The sequence below is a fragment of the Protopterus annectens genome, chromosome 1.part2 (assembly GCF_019279795.1).
Source record: "Protopterus annectens isolate FY-2018-M chromosome 1.part2, PAN1.0, whole genome shotgun sequence".
NCBI lineage: Eukaryota > Metazoa > Chordata > Ceratodontiformes > Protopteridae > Protopterus > Protopterus annectens.
The window spans coordinates 501,933,733-501,954,680 of NC_056727.1; the positions used below are offsets into that span (position 1 = coordinate 501,933,733).

The following is a 20,948-nucleotide window of genomic DNA, read 5'->3' on the forward strand; positions in this document are numbered from 1 at the left end:
GGACAGAGGCCTATCCTCATCAATTAAGATCCACGCCTCTGCCATTTCAGCACATTACAACACGGATCCTCATTTATTCTCTCATCCCTTGCTAAAGCAGTACCTCAGAGCGGCTAAAAATATAATACCGCCCCGGAGAGCACCAACACCAACTTGGAACCTCAATTTCATTTTGGAAAAACTGGCCCTACCACCTTTTGAGCCAGCCAATACAGCCAATCTAAAATTTTTATCATGGAAAACAGCTCTGCTCCTGGCAGTAACTTCAGCACGAAGAGTGTCAGAGCTACAGGAATTAATGGCAGTGGAACCTTTTATAATTTTTCATCAGGACAGGGTATCTTTAGGACAAACCCTACCTTTATGCCAAAGGTGGTATTTAGTGTGGCTCTTAACCAAACCATCCATTTGCCAACGTTTTATCCAAACCCCCAGAATAAAGGGGGAGAAACATCTGCATTCTTTGGACATACACAGGCAGCTACGCTTCTACTTGGACAAAACAAAGGCTTTCAGGAAAACTGAGAAACTGTTTGTACCATATGCTGCAGGATCACAGGGCAAGGCTATCTCAAAGCAGACTATATCCAAATGGAGAGGACACTCTATCTGGTACTGCTATGCACAGCATGGAACATCAGTCCCAAATAACATTAGGCCACATTCCACCAGGGCAACAGCCACTTCAGCAACCTTTCTCAGAGGAGTACCTACCAAGGAAAGTTTGGAGGCTGCAACTTGGAGTTCAGTGCACACCTTTACCAAGCATTACCACCTGCCTCTTTACTCTAAATCCAGAGCAGGATTTGCCACTGCAGTCTTTCAGGGCCTCATAGCCAGTCCTAATTCTTTATAGACCCAGCCACCCAACCTCAGCTTTGGGATTCTACCCAAGTGTAATGACTGCAGCAGTGTAACACAATGAACATAGTACAGTTTTGTACCTACCATAAATGTAGATGTTCGAGTGTTCACACTGCTGCAGTCCAGGTTACCATCCCTCTATCCCCTCTGAGCTAGCTGGACTTATCTATACCTCTCTATCCTATACAATCTTTGGGGTGTATTTGCTGGTAACTGAAGGTATTGTTTTCTATTGTATATTTTTTATTAGGAATATGTATTGCCTACCTACTTGGGGGCACCTGGCATCTGAGACAAGAAAAAATGAAGAAAATGGAGTCTGATGCATCTTGTATACCCCTGGCGCACTGACGTCAGGGAAGAAGCGACAGCAACCGACGCCAGACCAAGACTTTGGAAATCAGGCCGACTGCGGGACTGCCTGATGACAGGATAACCCAAGTGTAATGAGTAACACTCGAACATCTACATTTATGGTAGGTACAAAACTGTACTTTGCAGTCCTAGTTTCCCTCCCTCCAGCCCTCGTTTTTTTCTCTCTCTCTCTCTCTATGGCTATTACTCACCCCTTTCTGGGATATTGGTATTTACTTTTTACTGGTGGTGGTTTCCCCACCATAATTAGCTCCCTGTTTGGGGCGGCTCCTGACATTTGGGCAAGAAAAACTGATGTAATGGCGTCTGCTGCCTGTTTTTATACCCCTGATGACCTGACGTCAGTCCTGGAGCGACAGCATCCGATGCAGAAATACTAAGCCTCTGGTATTTGGGCCAACTGAGGGCTACCTGCAGACAGATAACCCAAGTGTGATGACTGCAAACGTGAATACACTTGAACATTTATGTTAAGTGTACGCAACTGTACTTTCCCTGCCACCATTCTCTTTGCTTCCATGCTTGAGCATCCTGTGGTTGGGCTGGGTCTCTCTTCAGCATATGCCCCTCACCTTTCCTCTGTTCGTCCCCCAGTACCCTATTTCTTGTGATCCTCCCTCGAGTCTGGAGAGGCAGATTTGTACCCAGTGGTAAGTCGTTGTCCCTTGAAGTTTTCTCTATGGTCCACAAGTGCTCTGATACCGTGAACAAGATCCTTGTCCAGCCAGGCAAGAAAAATTCAAAGATGGCATCATCTGATGCTCCTCTCATCTCAGTGAATTCTTGATAGCAAGTTGAGGGCAGTAGAGCTCTGAATGTACTTGCTGTCATGACACACTGACTTAACTGACATTCGTCTGTTATTTCAAGTATCCAAAGCAGCACCTCTTCCTGTTGTACAATTATGAGATGTCCAGATTTTGTATGACTATTCAGTGTCCAGTATTTCTGTTGTAATACCCGCATTATTTTACCTCACATTGTAAACACAGAATGTTGTAATAATTTAAAGTTATTGTTAATTACATGTTTGCAATATTTAACATACATTGTCATATGGATCTGTACCTATGAATGTCTCCTTTCCATTTGTCTTGTCACTGCTGTCTTTACTTGGAATATTTGTTCTGTGGTTATGACTAAAAAGGGATTAGCAGAACCAGCTCACCTAGTTATAGAATGAATGAATGCTGGCCACTGGGTTCCTGCAGGCAAGAAGCCTTGCTGTGGTGATTGCAGCAGTGAATGCACTTGAACATCTATAGTTACAAATTCCTAACACAGTTATACTTTCTGTAGTTTTCTCGCTCCTGTCTCAAGAACCCTAAAGAGACTAAGCTTGTGAGGGTAAAAGAACATTTTAGATTACACTACCCAGTTCCCCTGTCTTGGCAGACCATTGACATTTATATGACTGTTACTATTTCTGATTGTCATCCCAGACTCCATCTTAGAATCTTATAATTTGTTTCCCACTGACTATGTAGAACTACTTAAGGGACAACGACTTACCACTGGTTCCATTGCTAGCTGTGCAAGTGCTATGAATTTTGTACCATGTAGCCAAGTTGACATTTTTGGGGAGTCCACACAATTTCTAGACATTCCTAATGGCACAGCTGGATGTTTTTCTTCCCTTGTCTGAAGACTAGGTTCTGCTTTTGAAGAAATTTGACTGAGTACAGCACCTAGTCTGTGGTTTGAAGCATCTACTACTATTATAAACTCCCATCGGTCAGTGCTAACTAGTATCAGGAAGATCCAGTCAATGCCTCCTTGAGTTTATTGAAAGCTTACTTCCCTTCCAGTGTCCATATAACCCTTATCTGGCTTATTTCTGGAAAGGTATCCAAGATGTTTGCCAATAACATGATGTTTCAAGGAATGGCCTTGCCTCCTCTTGGCCATAGGAGTAGGCTATGTCTCTATCACCCCATTTGTTTCACTTAATTAATCCAGCTTTTCTTAATGTTTTCAGCACTTGTCTGATTTGTTATAATTGTTTTTGTGACGACTGACTGAAGACCGCAGTATAACCTATGTAAGCTAGAGCATAGTTTCCAGCTAATGATAGGATGTTATCTTCTAGCCTCTGTAAAGTTGCTGGGAAAATTCTTCCACACTGAGGGCATTTCATGAATTAAGTCCATCTGATGTAACAGCTGCTGACCTCAACATTGGCTTCTGAAAACAGTAATCTGCCAGTAACCTGTATTTGTCACTAGTGGTTAAATACTTAACCCACCTGGCTGCCTTAGCACTTCATTGTACTGAGTGTGATTATGTAGTTTCCTGTAGTCTGCATAGAACCTCGTGCTTTCATACTTTTTGATAACATCAACACCACTGAAGCCCAGGGATTGTTGGAGTTTTGGATCTTCCCAGGTTCAACATGTCCTGCAATTCCTACTGCATTTTTCACTTAACTTGATTAGCCACTGTGTAAGGATCCTGTTTAATTCTACTAGCTTGGGTACACCCTGTCTTAGCAAGGAGCATGTCTCCAAACCATTGCAGCACTTCTTGGGTTTCCTTTAGATGTGTAGGGGAATACGGTACTATCTCATACACTCTGGCGTCAGTTTGAGCTGCAGTGAGGAGATCTAGTACCAGGTTTTACTCTTGTCACTTTGTAACTGTTTGTGCACATATTAAGCACTAGTGTTTCTACATCATGCTTTTGCTTCATCATATTGACATGATAGTTTTTCTGCCTGGCCATTTCACCACATAAGTGACATCATTTTCCCTGTTTGCTACCTGCAGTGTATTCTTTCACAGTAATGAGCGCTATTGCTTTATTTTCCAGACTTTGTACTCTTGGGTTCTCACTGTCCCATCATACTAGAACTTATGCTGCTGTTATGCTTATTCTGTGTTATGCTTTTCCAGCTAGTTCTGTAAGCTTGGTGCAGAAATTCTACAATTGACTCCTTGTGGAAATTGTGTCTACCCCCTCATTCTTTGTTAATTAGTTCAAGGAGTCCCCTCACCCCATAACAGTGATGCAGCTCAAATGGTGAAAAATCTATGGATTCTTGACAGATCTGTATGTATTTAAAACAGGAACAGGGAAAGTACTTGTCTCGCACCTACTTAAACTGATTTGTGCATGCTGTTAACATAGTCTTGAAAAATAAAGTAAAACTTCTTTACCAAACCACTGTGGATTATAGGTGGTCTTTAACTACTTTAACCCACAGCGTTTCCACAAACAAGTGCCAGCAGTTCTAGCTTGAAGATTAGTCCCTCTGTCAGTGTTCACTGGGAAATCTATAAACATTTCTAACGGGGCATTTCCTACCTTTTCTCGCTCAAAAGAGGTGAAAACCACTGATGACGGCATGTGGTGGCATATTCTACCACTACAGAGAGATGCTGCTTACCTCTGGTGTTTTGGGGGTAGTGAGAGGGGCCCCATAGTATTCATAACTATCCCTTGAATCAGTTCCTCAGTAATAGGTAAAATAAACTAAGCTTATTTAACTTTGTCTCTTGGTTTGGCTACCTTTTGACATTGCTTGCATATCTTGTAGCACCCAGTCATATTTTTTGCAATGTGTGGGTCATCAAACATTTTCATAAGCCTTCTTTTTTGTATACTTTGTCCAAATGACCTGGAAAAAGAAAATCCAAAATGCTCGGTGCTGACTAAATCCAACCAAAGGAAGACAGTCCAAACATTCAAATGAGAAAAAACCTTCCGGATGGATACTGCTGTCGTGTAAAAGTTCTTTATTAAAACCAAAGACAAGAATAAAATCCAAAGACACAAATATAGAAGGTGTTAGCGCTTTCGGGTGTTACCCTTCATCAGACAAAGCATAATCATCATGAGACACTATTTAAAACAAACCTAAACCAATCATAAGTTAATAAAAAACCCGCCTATTTCTCAGGGCGGGCTTCATGGGTATGACATCATTAAGGCCGGGCCATCTATGAGCCATGAGTTCAATGATCCACCTTGACTCAATCAGTTCTGTCTGTTGTTTTATGTCCCCCCCTCTCTTGTTCAATGTGACATTCACTACAGCCCTAAAAGTAAAAGCATGTGTTGGAAACTCACTAACATGCCTACATAGGGCATTATGGACATCACCATTTCTTATGGCTGATAGGTGCTGTAACAGTCTCACTTTGAACATATTGTTGGTCTTGCCCACATAAAAACATGGGCAAGACCTACACTCGGCCAGGTAAACAATGTTCTTCGCCCTACAAGTTGCTCTGGCTTTCAATTGTATATTTCTACCTGTAATGTGGTGCACAAAGGTCGTATCCCTGTTGAGATACGGGCAAGCCTTACAAGCTCCACAGGGTGTACTGCCAGCTTGTTTAATAAATACCCTATCAGGCAAAATATGCTCTCTGCAAAGAATATCCTTCAAATTTTTGTTTTTCCTATATCCAAACACAGGACCAGAACCTACCACCTTCTTGACCTTATCACTGATCAGGATGTTCCAATTTCTCTTTACTATATCAGTGATGTCCTGGATGTTGCTACTGTAGGTAAACGTCATTTTGAAAGGGCGTTCCTCTTTGTTCCCTACCTTAACTGCTTGTGTACTAGAATATAGCCATGGTTTGTAGTCTGTTCCCCTCTTGGCTTTACTACGCAAAATAGTCCTATCTATCATCCCTCCTTTGTATCCCCCTATCCAATAGGAAGCTTTTGAACCTGTTGGTTTCCCCTTCAAAACTGATTCATCAGTACAAATCCTGGATATTCTGCTTACCTGTCCCTTGATGACACCAGGGAAGGTATAGCGTGGATGCATGCTGTCGTATGTTAACAGCGTATTCTTCCAGCACTCCTTCCTATGTAAACCTGTGGTAAATCCTGTGCTGGTTTGTGTAATCATGACGTCAAGAAAGTCTAATCGGATACGGGAAACAACCTTGGTAAATCTGAAAAAGGGGGTAGTGGAATGGAGATACTCCACAAAACAATCCATGGACGATTCATCCCCTGCCCACAGGATAAAAATATCGTCCACATAACGTTTGTACAGTCTAACATGGGGCCACCAATGGGGGTGATTGTAAATAAACAGATTCTCCCAATGAGAGAGCACGAGGTTGGCATAAGTGTTAGCACAGGGTGTGCCCATCGCTACACCCTGTGCTTGTTGGTACAGTTGTTCAGGACCCAGAAAAACATTATGATCTAATACTAAACGTAGCATGGTTACAATCAAATCAATCTTAGAATGCTCAACCTCTCTAGTCTGTAGAACTTCTCCTATAGCTGTAATGCCATAATCATTATTAATAACAGTAAAAAGGCTGGCCACATCTAATGTCACCATGAGGTATGGATCATCATTGACCCCCCTCTGTACCTCTCCCAGTGCTCTCAAAAAACCCCCTGTATCTGATAGAATATTTTCAATGTCATCGACCATAGGTCGAAGTATAGTTTCAAGCCAAATAGAAATATTTTCAGTCACCCATTTCCTGCCTGAAACAATAGGTCTAATAGGTGGATCATTTAGGGATTTGTGTATTTTAGGTAGACCCTTAAAAATAGGCGTCACCACATCTTCTATCCTGAGGAACTTGTACAGATCCTCACTGATGGCTCCCTTCTGCAAAAGTTGTTTCAGACATAGATGCACTTTATCCACAATAAACTTAACATTGAGTGGATTGATGGATATGTAAGTCTCTCTATCAGATAATAGGGAGTTCAATTTATCAAGATAGAAACTGGTGTCCATAACAACAGTAGCCCCCCCTTTGTCTGCCATCTTTATAGTGACCCTGCTGTTGTTACTCAGATCGTATAACGCTTGTTTTTGTATAGAAGTCAGGTTATAATACTTATGCAACAAACCACTTTGAAAATATTCCATTAAATCTTTTTCACAAGCATTAATGAAAAGGCTCATAGAAGCAGTAAAGGTAGGAACAAAAATACTGGGTTGTCTCAACATTACCCTATCAGTATTATTAGATCCAAACATATTGCGTAGGGCTACTGTCCTACAGAACATCATAATGTCCATAATTACTTCATGGTATACACTCTCCTTGCTAGGTACAAACGACAGTCCCTTGTTGAGTACATAAAGTTCATGTGAGTTCAAAACATAACTAGATATATTATACACAATATTATTACCATCATTAGTCAGTCCAGGAACCTCTTCTTGTTCTGCGAGTCCCTGCTCTCGCTCAGGGAGCGCTTCCATGCTCCTTTCTTCCTGACTATCTTGATAAATTGAACTCCCTATTATCTGATAGAGAGACTTACATATCCATCAATCCACTCAATGTTAAGTTTATTGTGGATAAAGTGCATCTATGTCTGAAACAACTTTTGCAGAAGGGAGCCATCAGTGAGGATCTGTACAAGTTCCTCAGGATAGAAGATGTGGTGACGCCTATTTTTAAGGGTCTACCTAAAATACACAAATCCCTAAATGATCCACCTATTAGACCTATTGTTTCAGGCAGGAAATGGGTGACTGAAAATATTTCTATTTGGTTTGAAACTATACTTCGACCTATGGTCGATGACATTGAAAATATTCTATCAGATACAGGGGGTTTTTTGAGAGCACTGGGAGAGGTACAGAGGGGGGTCAATGATGATCCATACCTCATGGTGACATTAGATGTGGCCAGCCTTTTTACTGTTATTAATAATGATTATGGCATTACAGCTATAGGAGAAGTTCTACAGACTAGAGAGGTTGAGCATTCTAAGATTGATTTGATTGTAACCATGCTACGTTTAGTATTAGATCATAATGTTTTTCTGGGTCCTGAACAACTGTACCAACAAGCACAGGGTGTAGCGATGGGCACACCCTGTGCTAACACTTATGCCAACCTCGTGCTCTCTCATTGGGAGAATCTGTTTATTTACAATCACCCCCATTGGTGGCCCCATGTTAGACTGTACAAACGTTATGTGGACGATATTTTTATCCTGTGGGCAGGGGATGAATCGTCCATGGATTGTTTTGTGGAGTATCTCCATTCCACTACCCCCTTTTTCAGATTTACCAAGGTTGTTTCCCGTATCCGATTAGACTTTCTTGAGTCATGATTACACAAACCAGCACAGGATTTACCACAGGTTTACATAGGAAGGAGTGCTGGAAGAATACGCTGTTAACATATGACAGCATGCATCCACGCTATACCTTCCCTGGTGTCATCAAGGGACAGGTAAGCAGAATATCCAGGATTTGTACTGATGAATCAGTTTTTGAAGGGGAAACCAACAGGTTAAAAAGCTTCCTATTGGATAGGGGATACAAAGGAGAGATGATAGATAGGACTATTTTGTGTAGTAAAGCCAAGAGGGGAACAGACTACAAACCATGGCTATATTCTAGTACACAAGCAGTTAAGGTAGGGAACAAAGAGGAATGCCCTTTCAAAATGATGTTTACCTACAGTAGCAACATCCAGGACATCACTGATATAGTAAAGAGAAATTGGAACATCCTGATCAGTGATGATAAGGTCAAGAAGGTGGTAAGTTCTGGTGCTGTGTTTGGATATAGGAAAAACAACAATTTGAAGGATATCCTTTGCAGAGAGCATATTTTGCCTGATAGGGTATTTATTAAACAAGCTGGCAGAACACCCTGTGGAGCTTGTAAGGCTTGCCCGTATCTCAACAGGGATACGACCTTTGTGCACCACATTACAGGTAGAAATATACAATTGAAAGCCAGAGCAACTTGTAGGACGAAGAACATTGTTTACCTGGCCGAGTGTAGGTCTTGCCCATGTTTTTATGTGGGCAAGACCAACAATATGTTCAAAGTGAGACTGTTACAGCACCTATCAGCCATAAGAAATGGTGATGTCCATAATGCCCTATGTAGGCATGTTAGTGAGTTTCCAACACATGCTTTTACTTTTAGGGCTGTAGTGAATGTCACATTGAACAAGAGAGGGGGGGACATAAAACAACAGACAGAACTGATTGAGTCAAGGTGGATCATTGAACTCATGGCTCATAGATGGCCCGGCCTTAATGATGTCATACCCATGAAGCCCGCCCTGAGAAATAGGCGGGTTTTTTATTAACTTATGATTGGTTTAGGTTTGTTTTAAATAGTGTCTCATGATGATTATGCTTTGTCTGATGAAGGGTAACACCCGAAAGCGCTAACACCTTCTATATTTGTGTCTTTGGATTTTATTCTTGTCTTTGGTTTTAATAAAGAACTTTTACACGACAGCAGTATCCATCCGGAAGGTTTTTTCTCATTTGAATACCTGGAAAAAGAAATATGACTTTGGTCAGAAGTTCCTGATGGTCAGTAGGACTTTCATGCTGATGTTTTTTTTTTTCCTCTTGCAGTTTTTTTCGGTCTCTTTATTTTCCAGCGGTGTTTCAACTCCAGCTGTAGTCTGTTAAATTCAAGCTGCATTTTGAGATTGTTTGTTGATGGACTGAGTTCCTTTGCTGCATGGTCTGCGTGCTCAGCCAGTAGTAAGGTATTTCTTGATTCACACTATACTGAATTATAGCTGCAACCAAGGTGGCTGTCTTCTGATGCATGGTTATACCAACAGTGAAAATTCCATTCAGTTTGGATTCTTTGTCAGCTGTGGCACTGAAATTATCCATACTATAGAAACCCTGATTTTGCCCGTTTACTTACTAAGCTGTGTTAAAAAAAAAAAAAAAAAACATGGTTGCTGAGGAAGTTTATGTTCAACGTGGTATTGCAAGGATACACATCCAGTTTGACAACAGAACGGTTTTTGCAAGCTCTGCAAGTTCAGTACTGCAAACCGGTTTAATGTCACAATACAGCCTTTAAATCTGACCATAGGCACTAGTTTAATATTTTTATTTTAGTTTTATTTATTTATCTTGTAGTTTGTTGACTGTTTTCTGTGGCGGAATAGGTTAGGGTCCAAAATACATGAAACTGTACAGAACATGGCCAAAGCATCGAAGTATCCTTGTAAATAAACTTTAATAAAACGTTTTAAATTAAAACACACTAAAACCGGTCACAAAAGTAAAAAAAAACAAGGTTAGAGCTTTCACGTCAAGTGTAGATGCTTCATCAAACCATTGCCAAAGAGTTACAAAGTAGCTGTTTAAAAGTAACATTCAAATACTATGTATCCAATAAGGGCTCACTCTAGTCTTTAAAGTAGATTTTAAAGAAACTGTATTGTTAATACCATATAACTTATCAGATTGTAAATTGATAATCCATCTAGTTTCTAAAACCTCTGTTAAATTCATAATATCACAAAGATGTTTAGTAGGATAATCTGTAAAACTTGAAAGATAACTACATGATTATTACCATTCATGCTAACGTGTTTAAGTATACATCTCCTTTTTTCACTCAGATATTCTCGTATTCTCTCTCTCTGATAGATTCGTTTTACCAACATAGGCTGGACACTGCTTGCATCTTTCTAGATATTGTATGCAATCTGCATAAAGATTTGAATCTGTATTCCTTGCCAGTACCTGGATGTTTAAATGAATTACCATTCTCTGTATATGGACAGCTGGTACATGTCTGTCGTATATTCCTGCTGTTTGTAGTAATATTTGTGATAAGAATAGTATGTTGAAACTTGCGTTTAATTCCGCTGAACATACATCCTCTGGTTTTAAGAAACCCAGTTCATATGTTCCAATCTTGCACACCCTTCTGGAAGCTTTTTCTAGGGCCTGTGAAAGATGTATAATACAATATAGAGATAAGGGTACCTCTAAAAAATCTTTTTAGAAATGTATCTAAAGATGATTATATAGCTCTTCAGAGTTTATAGAACAAGATATTTATAAGACCAGCAGATAAGGGTGAGGCCATCGTATTAAATAAAGACTATTAAAGCAAGATATAACAGATGCTGTGACTCTACAACATATAACAAAATAAATGGTAATGAAATAGGATTATCAGACAAATGAAAGATGAATTATATGATAACCTTGTGTCTCGCCACATGCCTTGCAAGTTATATGAATATTTCACAATGGAATATTCCATCATACCAGTTATGCAAGGCCTTCCTAAAATTCATAAAAATGCATTAGATCCTCCTGTCAGACCCATTGTCTCATGGATGGTTAACTGAGTCACACTCAATTTATGTAGAAGCGCAATTGATTTGGCTATGAGTTGTAGAGGATTTTAGATAATGGTGAAGCATGTGCTGCTTGCTTGTATTTCAGGCTGCTCGACACTGTAAAACTCCACTTCCAATCATGAGCGGACAGGTGATCTGCTGTGGCGACCCCTAACCGGGAAAAGCCGAAAGAAAAAGAATGTAATTATTGTCCAGCAGGCTGGGGAAGATATTAAAGAAATGTTATGGTATTCTGGTTTAAGTATTGTGTAGTAGGTATGGATAAGTAACAGTGAGAATGAGACTTGTGGTAGCTGGATGTCCTTCAAGGATGCATCTGCAGTCATCACATATGGGTTGTCCTGCCTCAGGCAGCCCTTCGGTCGGACGGATTCCAAAGTCTGGGTCCGGCGTCGGCTGATGTCGCACTTTCCCCAACGTCAGAGCGCCTGGGGTATAACAGCATCAGCTGACGCCATCTTCCTCAGTCTTTCTTGCCGCGTGGTGCCCGAAGCAGAAGCAGTTTGCAAGTGCCGGTCAGCCAGCTCCTGTAATTCAGCTACCGAAGACTTCAAAAAGCTAAGTACCCCGTTGGGGACTCTTTCTTGCCTCAGCCGATGTCAGATAAAGTTAATCATTGTTTAACTTGTGGGAAACAAATACCTCATAAGGATTTCCACTCTTACTGCCTACCCTGTCTAGGCCCAGACCACGACGTCTCTGCCTGTTCAGCCTGTGCTTCCTTCAACCGACGCACTCTTAGATGTCGGGCGGAGTTTGCAGAGGAATTTTTTGGGGCTAGTTTTTCGTATAAGATGCCGTCAGAGACTCCGACTTCTCATTTAGTTAAGAAACGAAAGGACAAGGACCGACATACGCGGGCCGCGGTTTCGGCTGAAACCACGGCCAGGCCTACCGCGAGTGTCTCGGTCTCGGCTGAAACAGAGTCCTTGGTACTTCCAATTACCGAAACCGCTCAACCGACTACCTCGGTCCCGGAGGCCCCGGCTGAGTCTGTTATTGAATTTCCAACAGAAACTGGTGTCCTGGAACCTTCCGACACCATTCCTTTAGACAAATATACACCAGCATGTGGTGCAGCCAGGCCTCCTGCATCCATGTCCATTAAGGCATTCTCCAGGGCTAAAGCTGCTAAACTCTCAAAAGCTTTGCCTCCCAAGGTAATCCCTCAGAGACCCTCTACTGGCTCACAGATTCTAAGCTTAGCAGAGGATCTTATCTCCTTAATTAGGGGCTCTCAACCTCATCCGGACAGGGGCTCTCAACCTCCTCCAGACAAAAGGCCCAGGGTTGAGCCCTCTGATCCCCACTCCTCAGATGAGGCCTCTGATGGCTCTACTCTCTCGGACCACCAGGAGGAGGCTTTTTCGTCCTACGAGGATTCTGATGCAGAAGAATCTATTCCCTCGGCCTCCCCTCCTGAAGAGTTTTCCTTTGGGGAGACACTACACACCATGAGAGAGCATTTCCAATGGCAGGGCCAGGAATTCTCTGATTCCAGGAAAAGATTAAGGACCTTTTTACATTTGCCTCAGCATAGGCCTTTAGCTATTCCTCCTGTTTTGAATGTCATTGATGATGTGTACTCTGACTCTAGTACAACCCCTGATTCTCTCCCTCCGGCTCCTGCCAAACCCGATGGGTACTGCAGGGTCCCGGACTCGCATCTTTACCTTTACAAGGCCCACTCTGCTGATCCAGAAACTATTTCCCAGGGCCCTAAAGGGGTGGCAGCTGTCACTGCTAAAAACCCTCTCCCCTCTGAAAGGGAGTCCAGAGCTTTAGAGAGATGGGGTAAAAAAGTGTATACTTCTGCTACTCTTTCTATGAGGGCATTAAATTGTCAATTTCATATGATACAGTACCAAGAGTATTTGTTAGATGAATTGCATAAAAAACTGTCTTCACCTGATCCCCTAGACCGCAAGTCACTTCAGGATCTGGTACATAACTCACAACAGGTTAGTAACCATTTCTTGCAATGTGGTTATGATGCATTGGAAGCTTCATGTAGGTCAGCTATGACTGGCGCAGTCATACGTAGGCATGCTTGGCTGAAGGAACAATCTCTGCCAGACCATGTTAAAGCAAAGCTGCTGGATGCTTCTCTGGAAAAGCAAAAGTTATTTGGCTCCACGGCTCAGGAGGTCCTAAAGAAATTTGAAGAAAAGGCAAAATCCGTACAAACAGTCAAGGATTTTCTCCAAGTACAACCACCAAGATTCAGCAGGAATTGGCCTTCCAAGAATTGGTCCTTTCCAGACACAGAGAGGTTTCAGAGAGGCAAGAGCAGGCGTGCCAGAGGTAGAAGGCAAGCTAGAGGCTCCTACAGAGGACGTCAATGGCAGCCTCCCAACCAGAGAGGTAATGCAGGACCTTCAACTGCTGCACAAGGACAGGCTCAATGACTTTACTTTGACACCGCCAACCAGGGCTCAATTAGAAGCACCTTTGAGCGGAAAGCTTTCTTTATTCTCAGAAAATTGGCACAGTATTACAAGGGACAAATGGACACTTCAAATAATAGACAAAGGATACAGGTTTCATTTCCACACATTACCAAAAAGAAAGGGCATGCCAGACCTGCCACCGAATCAAAGGGCAGAGGCTTTGAAACAAATTTCCAGCTTAATGCAAATGAAAGCTATAGAAAAGGTTCCTCTCTCAGAACAAGGCCAAGGATTTTATTCCAGACTATTCCTTGTTCCAAGAAAAGAAAAACAATGGAGGCCTATTCTCGACTTGTCCGCACTGAATACTTATCTCATTGTGCCAAAATTCAAAATGCTGACTCTACAGCAGCTCCTTCCCATGCTGGGCAAGGGGTCTTGGCTGGTAACTCTAGACCTCAAGGAGGCATACCTGCATGTCCCTATCAGACAAAGTTGCAGAAGACACCTCAGATTTCTTGCAGGGTCAGAGCATTATCAATTCTCAGCATTGCCCTTTGGCTTATCTACTGCGCCCAGAGTATTCACGAAATGCTTGGCATCAGTAATTGCACACTGCAGACTTCAGGGGATTCAAATATACCCATATCTGGACGACTGCCTTATACAAGCGGACAGCCAACAAACTTTGGTAAAACACTTGAATTATGCCATCCACCTACTTCAGGCCTTGGGATATACAGTCAACTTTCACAAATCAAGACTTGTTCCATCCCAAAGAATAACCTTTCTGGGTGCAGATCTAGATACAACCACCCAAATGGCCTTCCTCACAGAAGACAAACAAAATCAACTACCAGATTATTTCAAAAACCTGACAAGACAAACCCAGCTGACTGCAAGGGAAATCCTGCAGGCCCTGGGTTACATGGCTTCTTGCATCCTTCTGATTCCGCAAGCAAGACTACATATGAGGAAACTACAATGGTACCTAAGGAGTTTATGGACTCAGCACAGTCACAGCCTGGAAACTTTGATACCACTCATTCCATGCCTTCAAAAGGAATTTCTGTGGTGGGCTCAAGCAAGCCAGTCAAACAGGGGTCTGCCTTTCAGCAAACCAATAGCCAGCCAAACCATTACAACAGATGCTTCAGACCACGGATGGGGAGCGCACATGGAGGGCAAATGCATTCAAGGTCTATGGTCACAAAAAGAGCTACGCATGCACATAAACCAAAAGGAAATGCTGGCAGTGATACATGCAGTCGAAGCCTTCAAACCCTTTCTGCATCATGGCCATCTGCTAATAAGGACAGACAACACCACGGTTATGTGGTGCATAAACAAGCAAGGAGGCACCCATTCCTATCCTCTTTGCAGGCTGACAATGAATCTATGGGAACTTTCCTTGAAACTCAATATACAGCTACAATCCCAGTTTGTGCCAGGGAAAGACAATATACTGGCGGACAGCTTAAGCAGAAATATCATGGATGCACACGAATGGATGCTGCACCCAGACATCTTTCTACAGATAACACAATCATGGGGGAGGCCGGACTTGGATCTCTTTGCCTCCCCCCACAATCATCAACTGAAGAAATTCTGCTCAAGGACATACCACCCACAAGCATGGAAAGTGGACGCCTTCTCTTTCAGCTGGAGAATTCTAACAGTGTATGCATTTCCACCTCTTCCATTAATGACCAAGGTTTTACTGAAGATCAGGACAGAGCAGCCAAAAGTGATTCTGATAGCTCTGGACTGGCCAAGACAGCACTGGGTACCCACTGTTAGAGCCTGTCATGCACAAAACCATGGCCTCTTCCTCTATGGCCACTTCTACTGACACAGCACAATTACAAAACTCTGCATTCCAACCTGAAAACCTTGCAACTAACAGCCTGGAAAACACCTTGAATCCTCCTCAGGACAAGCTATCCCAGAGAGTGAAAGATATTATTATGGAAGCTTGCCGGCCTTCCACAAGAAAGGCATATTCAGCAAAATGGAAAATATTTCACATTTGGAACACCACAAAGGGTCTAGATGTGACGGTGATGAACATGGCACATATCCTGGAATACTTGGCAGAAATGTTCCACAATGGTCTGTCTTACTCTTCCATTAAAATTCATGCTTCAGCAATTTCAGCAGAGTACAATACTGATCCACCCGTCTTCTCTCATCCTCTCCTAAGACAGTTTCTAAGAGGAATCAAAAACATCAATCCTCCAAGGAAACCACCACTACCTACTTGGGACCTTAACTTCGTGTTGGAAAAACTAACACTGCCTCCCTTTGAACCAGCAGCATCTACAGAACTACAGTTCCTGTCTTGGAAGACTGCTTTCCTTCTGGCCATAACCTCAGCAAGAAGAGTATCTGAGTTACAGGCCCTTATGGCAGTACAGCCATTCCTTATTTTTCATCAGGACAGAGTTTCATTGAGAACCAATCCTACATTTATGCCAAAGGTAGTATCCAGGATTTCATTAAATCAAACTATTCACTTGCCTACCTTCTTTCCAAATCCACAAAACAAAGGGGAAAAACTTCTGCACACCCTGGACATACACAGACAGTTGCGCTACTACTTGGACAGAACTAAAGGTTACAGAAAAACTGACCAGCTGTTGGTAGCATATGCTGCCGGTACACAAGGAAAAGCAATTTCCAAACAGACAATTTCAAAATGGATAGGGAATTGCATTCGTTTTTGTTGCTCCTTTTATGGAAAAGCTGTGCCAGCTAACGTTAGACCTCATTCCACGAGAGCCACAGCCACCTCCACAGCCTTCTTAAGAGGGGTGGCTACCAAGGACATTTTAGAAGCTGCTACATGGAGCTCCGTGCATACATTTGCCAAGCATTACAATTTACCTTTATATTCCAGATCCAGAGCAGGCTTTGCTACGGCAGTCCTGCAGGGCATTTTAGCTACACCATCCTTTACATAGTTCCTCCACCCCCAGATTGGCTATGGTATTCTACCCATATGTGATGACTGCAGATGCATCCTTGAAGGACATAGTACAGTTTTGTACCTACCATAAATGTAGATGTCCGATAATTATGCATTTGCAGTCAGGTTTATCCTCCCTCCTTCCCCTCTGTGGTATTTCTTGGGTACTTACCCCTCTTATAGCTAGCTGGGGGGATCTATTATGGTGTATTTGTTTTTATATTATTGTGCATGTTTGGATTTTTTAATGCATCTCTCCAAATTTAGCCTTCCTTAGAGGGCACCTGGCATCTGGGGCAAGAAAAACTGAGGAAGATGGCGTCGGCTGATGCTTTTATACCCCAGGCGCTCTGACGTCGGGGAAAAGTGCGACATCAGCCGACGCCGGACCCAGACTTTGGAATCCGGCCGACCGAAGGGCTGCCTGAGGCAGGACAACCCATATGTGATGACTGCAGATGCATACCTATCGGACATCTACATTTATGGTAGGTACAAAACTGTACTTTGTCCGTGAGAGTGTAGAGAGACATTAAGTGATAGAAGATGTTGTGGCATATTTTGGATTTGGAAAGATCTATGGGTAGGTGATAGTGTGTGGCAGGAGGAGTTTAGAAGAATGCAGTTGTAGGTAGTAAAGAATATTGAAAGCAGCAAATTAGAGCAAGATATGCAAGATTGATAGGTAGGCATAAGGAAATATTGATATGAATGAGGATGAATTTATATGGTGAGGAGTCTAATAGTGTAGAATAGGTGTGGTTAGGAGGGCTAGTAAGAAGAATACTGATTTAAATTGTATCAAAGTGGAAAGATTGAGGGTAGAGTGTAAAACCATTATAGAGAGGGATAAGGGGAAGGCTAAGAGATGGAGGAAGAAATGAAAGATAAATATTAATCTGATTGTAGTTTATGGCAGAAGATTGCAAGGATGAAAGGAAGAGGGGAGTTTTGCTCAGGAAAGAACATAGACGTACAGTTGGCAAGAGGTCTGAGTAGGATAGGCTATAGTGCAAAGCAGTATGGGAGGGAGAATGACAGTTGGAAATGTTCCTAAATGTTTGATAGATGTAAGGAAGAGGAGAATAGAAACAGGAGTGTTTCTTTGATAGTAATGAAGTTGTTTAGGAGGGTATAGGGAGAAATGTAATGGTAGGGTAAGGTGGGGGAAATTGAGGACAAGCCAGTTAGAGAGAGCAGTCATTTTTAGCTCGTACAAAGCAATTAACAAGGAAGTACAAAATAGAACAGGTTTTCCTTCATGCACTGAATGCAAACACCATGAAGCTATTAAATAAAGTAAGTGCATATATAGTGTACTCAATTGGTCAAGAGAAAGCACAGTGGCCAGACTCAGTAAGTTGCTCTTAGAGTGCAAGGGCTACCTACTCCTTTGGGGAAATGTCGCAGCCACTTTCCAGCACAGGACAGGCACGTATTTGATTAAAGTTAACACACAGCACTGCTCTTCATGTTAAATTTACTTATATTGCACAGTGGCAATATTCTCAGTAAAAACTTCACCGATGTGTGCCTTGTGGCAGAGCTTCTGCAGTTTCCAGGGTTGGGGACAGATGTAATGATCGCAGGCTTTTTGCACAATACTCCCAGTGAAAACTTTCTCATAGGTTTATAGGTATTTACTAGGCTAATGACCAGAAGGGCCTTTTTAAGTCTAGCCATGCATCCTCAGCAGTATACACAAAAGGAAGATGGTTACATATATGCATGTATGTGTAACAGTATGTCTTTAAATACTTTCAGGTGTAATTGTGCGGCTAGCCACAGTAAGTTCTTGTCTAAGTGCAGTATATTAATAAAGTGCATTGTAATCAGATTTCTTTGTCATTTTATTTTAGAAGTTATAGTGCCTGATCCATGGGACACAGAACTGATTACAAAGTTGCTTTCTGGCTTACCCATGCCTCTGACATCCTATGCAGGGTGTTGTACCTGGAAATCCAATCTGCCAGCTGTAAGACCAAAGAGCTGTGTTACACTTGGTAAGAAATTTAGTATGTTTATTTCTTGTCTGTCTATGTATATATACTTGCATTTGTACATTTGCATTTCTTTTTTATATATACCTGTGATGAAGCATTTGATTTAGCAACGCATTTCTGTAATTGTGTGGAGTAATTGTTGATGTGATGACAGTATGACATTTATCAAGATTTGCAAAGAATACAAGTGGGAATTAAAATTGTGAAGGAAACTGGAAAACATTTTTACATGAGTTTTTTTTCTGAAAACTTTAAAATTGAGGTGTGGGTACCCAAGTATGTTCTGGTCTCTGTTTCAGGAGCATAGCTTGTTGAAAACTTAATCACAAATCTTAAGGTTGAAGTGGATGTGGTAACTCATTCATTTTGTCTAGCAACAGTGACTAAGAATTACCTAGCATGATGCAAAGCAGTTGTTGATAAATAGTTAGCAGACTTGAAATGTCTGCATGCTTTATTTAATCCCAGAGTGCTGTGTACGTCTTATTGATAGGTACTTAACTATCCCATTCTTTGCATATTATAAACATCATAAAGACTACTCAATATTGTTTTGCAGAAATTCATTGATTTGGCTAATGCTCAAAGTTCTGAAAATCTAGTGGCTTAATTTAACATTTTTATGAAGCATTGTTTTCATGCATTGAATCTTGCCCTGGCTCACAACGTTATAGCTGTGATCTTTGCATATTTTCCCATTGTCAAGTCAGTAGGCTTGTCTTCATTTATAACAATTCTTCCAATGTAGATGCTCGGCTCAGAATATTCTAATGGTCCTTGAGTTCATATTCTGTACATTAATTATATTGCATTATTGAATTTAAGAAATTAATGGATTAAAGGGGTGGGTGAACCTCCCTACAGGTCCTCCTCTTTTTTGTAGAACAGAGCTCCTGTTGTCTTAAGGTTGAGTATATGCATGCATTTAATTTTAGGACTGCATTAAATACTTAAGGATTCTGATTATCGTTTCCTCCAGTGCATATTTGGGGTGTGCTTTGCTGTCATGTAAACTTCACAGTTATCATTCTTCTGACTCTATATCACCTTTATTTTGTGGTATACAGTTACCCCCCCCCTTTTTTTTGTACATTTTAGTCATTTTAATTTTCACATTTCAGTGGTTGCAACAACACAGATATTAAGCAGAATATATCTACACACATTAATCATCACTTTCATATGTGCAGTGATCTCTTTTCATGATGATCTATTAGAATTACTTTGGTTACACTAAGATTATTCTCCACTCCTTCTGTCCCCTTGATCTCTTCCACAACATACTAATTCTGACCTCTGCCTCCTATCTTTGTCTCTCTCCATAGTCTCACTCAGACTGTTCTCTATCATACTTGGTCTTTAAGGCATTGTACACCACCTCACACTTTTGGAAACAGGGTGGTTTACTCACCATCAATGTTGCACAGAAGGAAGGTATGGTTCCTTTCTTTATACATTTGGCCCAAAAGATCCAACTCTGCTAAATTAATGAAATCCCTTGTTATAGCACATATTTTGCAGAAAAGTTAATTTACACTTTCCTGAGAAACCACACACAAAGTTCATTCTGTGAACCAGAATGGAATCCAAGAGAATATGGTATGTATTATCTTCAAATATTTTCTAACCATTTTTTTCTGGCTCCTGTCAAAGTAAATTAATTTCTCTTGCTTCATGCTTCTGTCTAGGTAGACTGTCGTCCAAGTCCCCACACAGTTGGGCTTACGTATCTAACATCCACATGCAGTGAATTGCCAAGCAATCTGTAAAGCACTTGCTTACTACTGTAAGCAGCCATGATACATGTTAGCTAACTGAGACATTGCAACCCTCTGTTCATTTATTCAAGAACATACTATGATTCCCAACAGTATGCTTGGATGGCTGCCATTAAATCAAAATAGAGATAGTGTTATCTATAACATTTGTTCCTGGAAATATTGCAGAGGTCATACAAACGTAGCTCTGCCATCCTAAGGGTATCAAATAACCGATTATTCCTGAATGTGCCTTTCTTATCGATTTTGTGAGCTGTTTGGCAGTGATTTTTTTCACTGATCATGCATGGAAGCTACCCACCCCTATATTTTTAGGGGGCCCCTAGTTACTTTTAGTCCTAATGCATCAAAACCTGCATTTGTTGCTCGGAGCTTGCAGATTATACCTCATTCCTCCTATATTGATAGCCCTGGAGGATGTCAAACGCTGTATGTAATCATCTTGTCATCCAGCCTGTAGTCCCTAAAG

General features: G+C 41.5%; 1 protein-coding gene across 2 annotated transcripts in view; it reads left to right on the forward strand.

The window, feature by feature from the left end:
* Positions 1-20,948, forward strand: part of BUB1 (BUB1 mitotic checkpoint serine/threonine kinase) — a 2,040,509-nt gene that overhangs the window by 1,520,455 nt on the left and 499,106 nt on the right. For both annotated transcript variants that reach the window (XM_044057238.1, XM_044057245.1), the window contains exon 15: positions 18,558-18,701. In XM_044057238.1, coding sequence (XP_043913173.1) covers positions 18,558-18,701 — 144 coding nt within the window. The remainder of the gene's footprint in view (positions 1-18,557; positions 18,702-20,948) is intronic.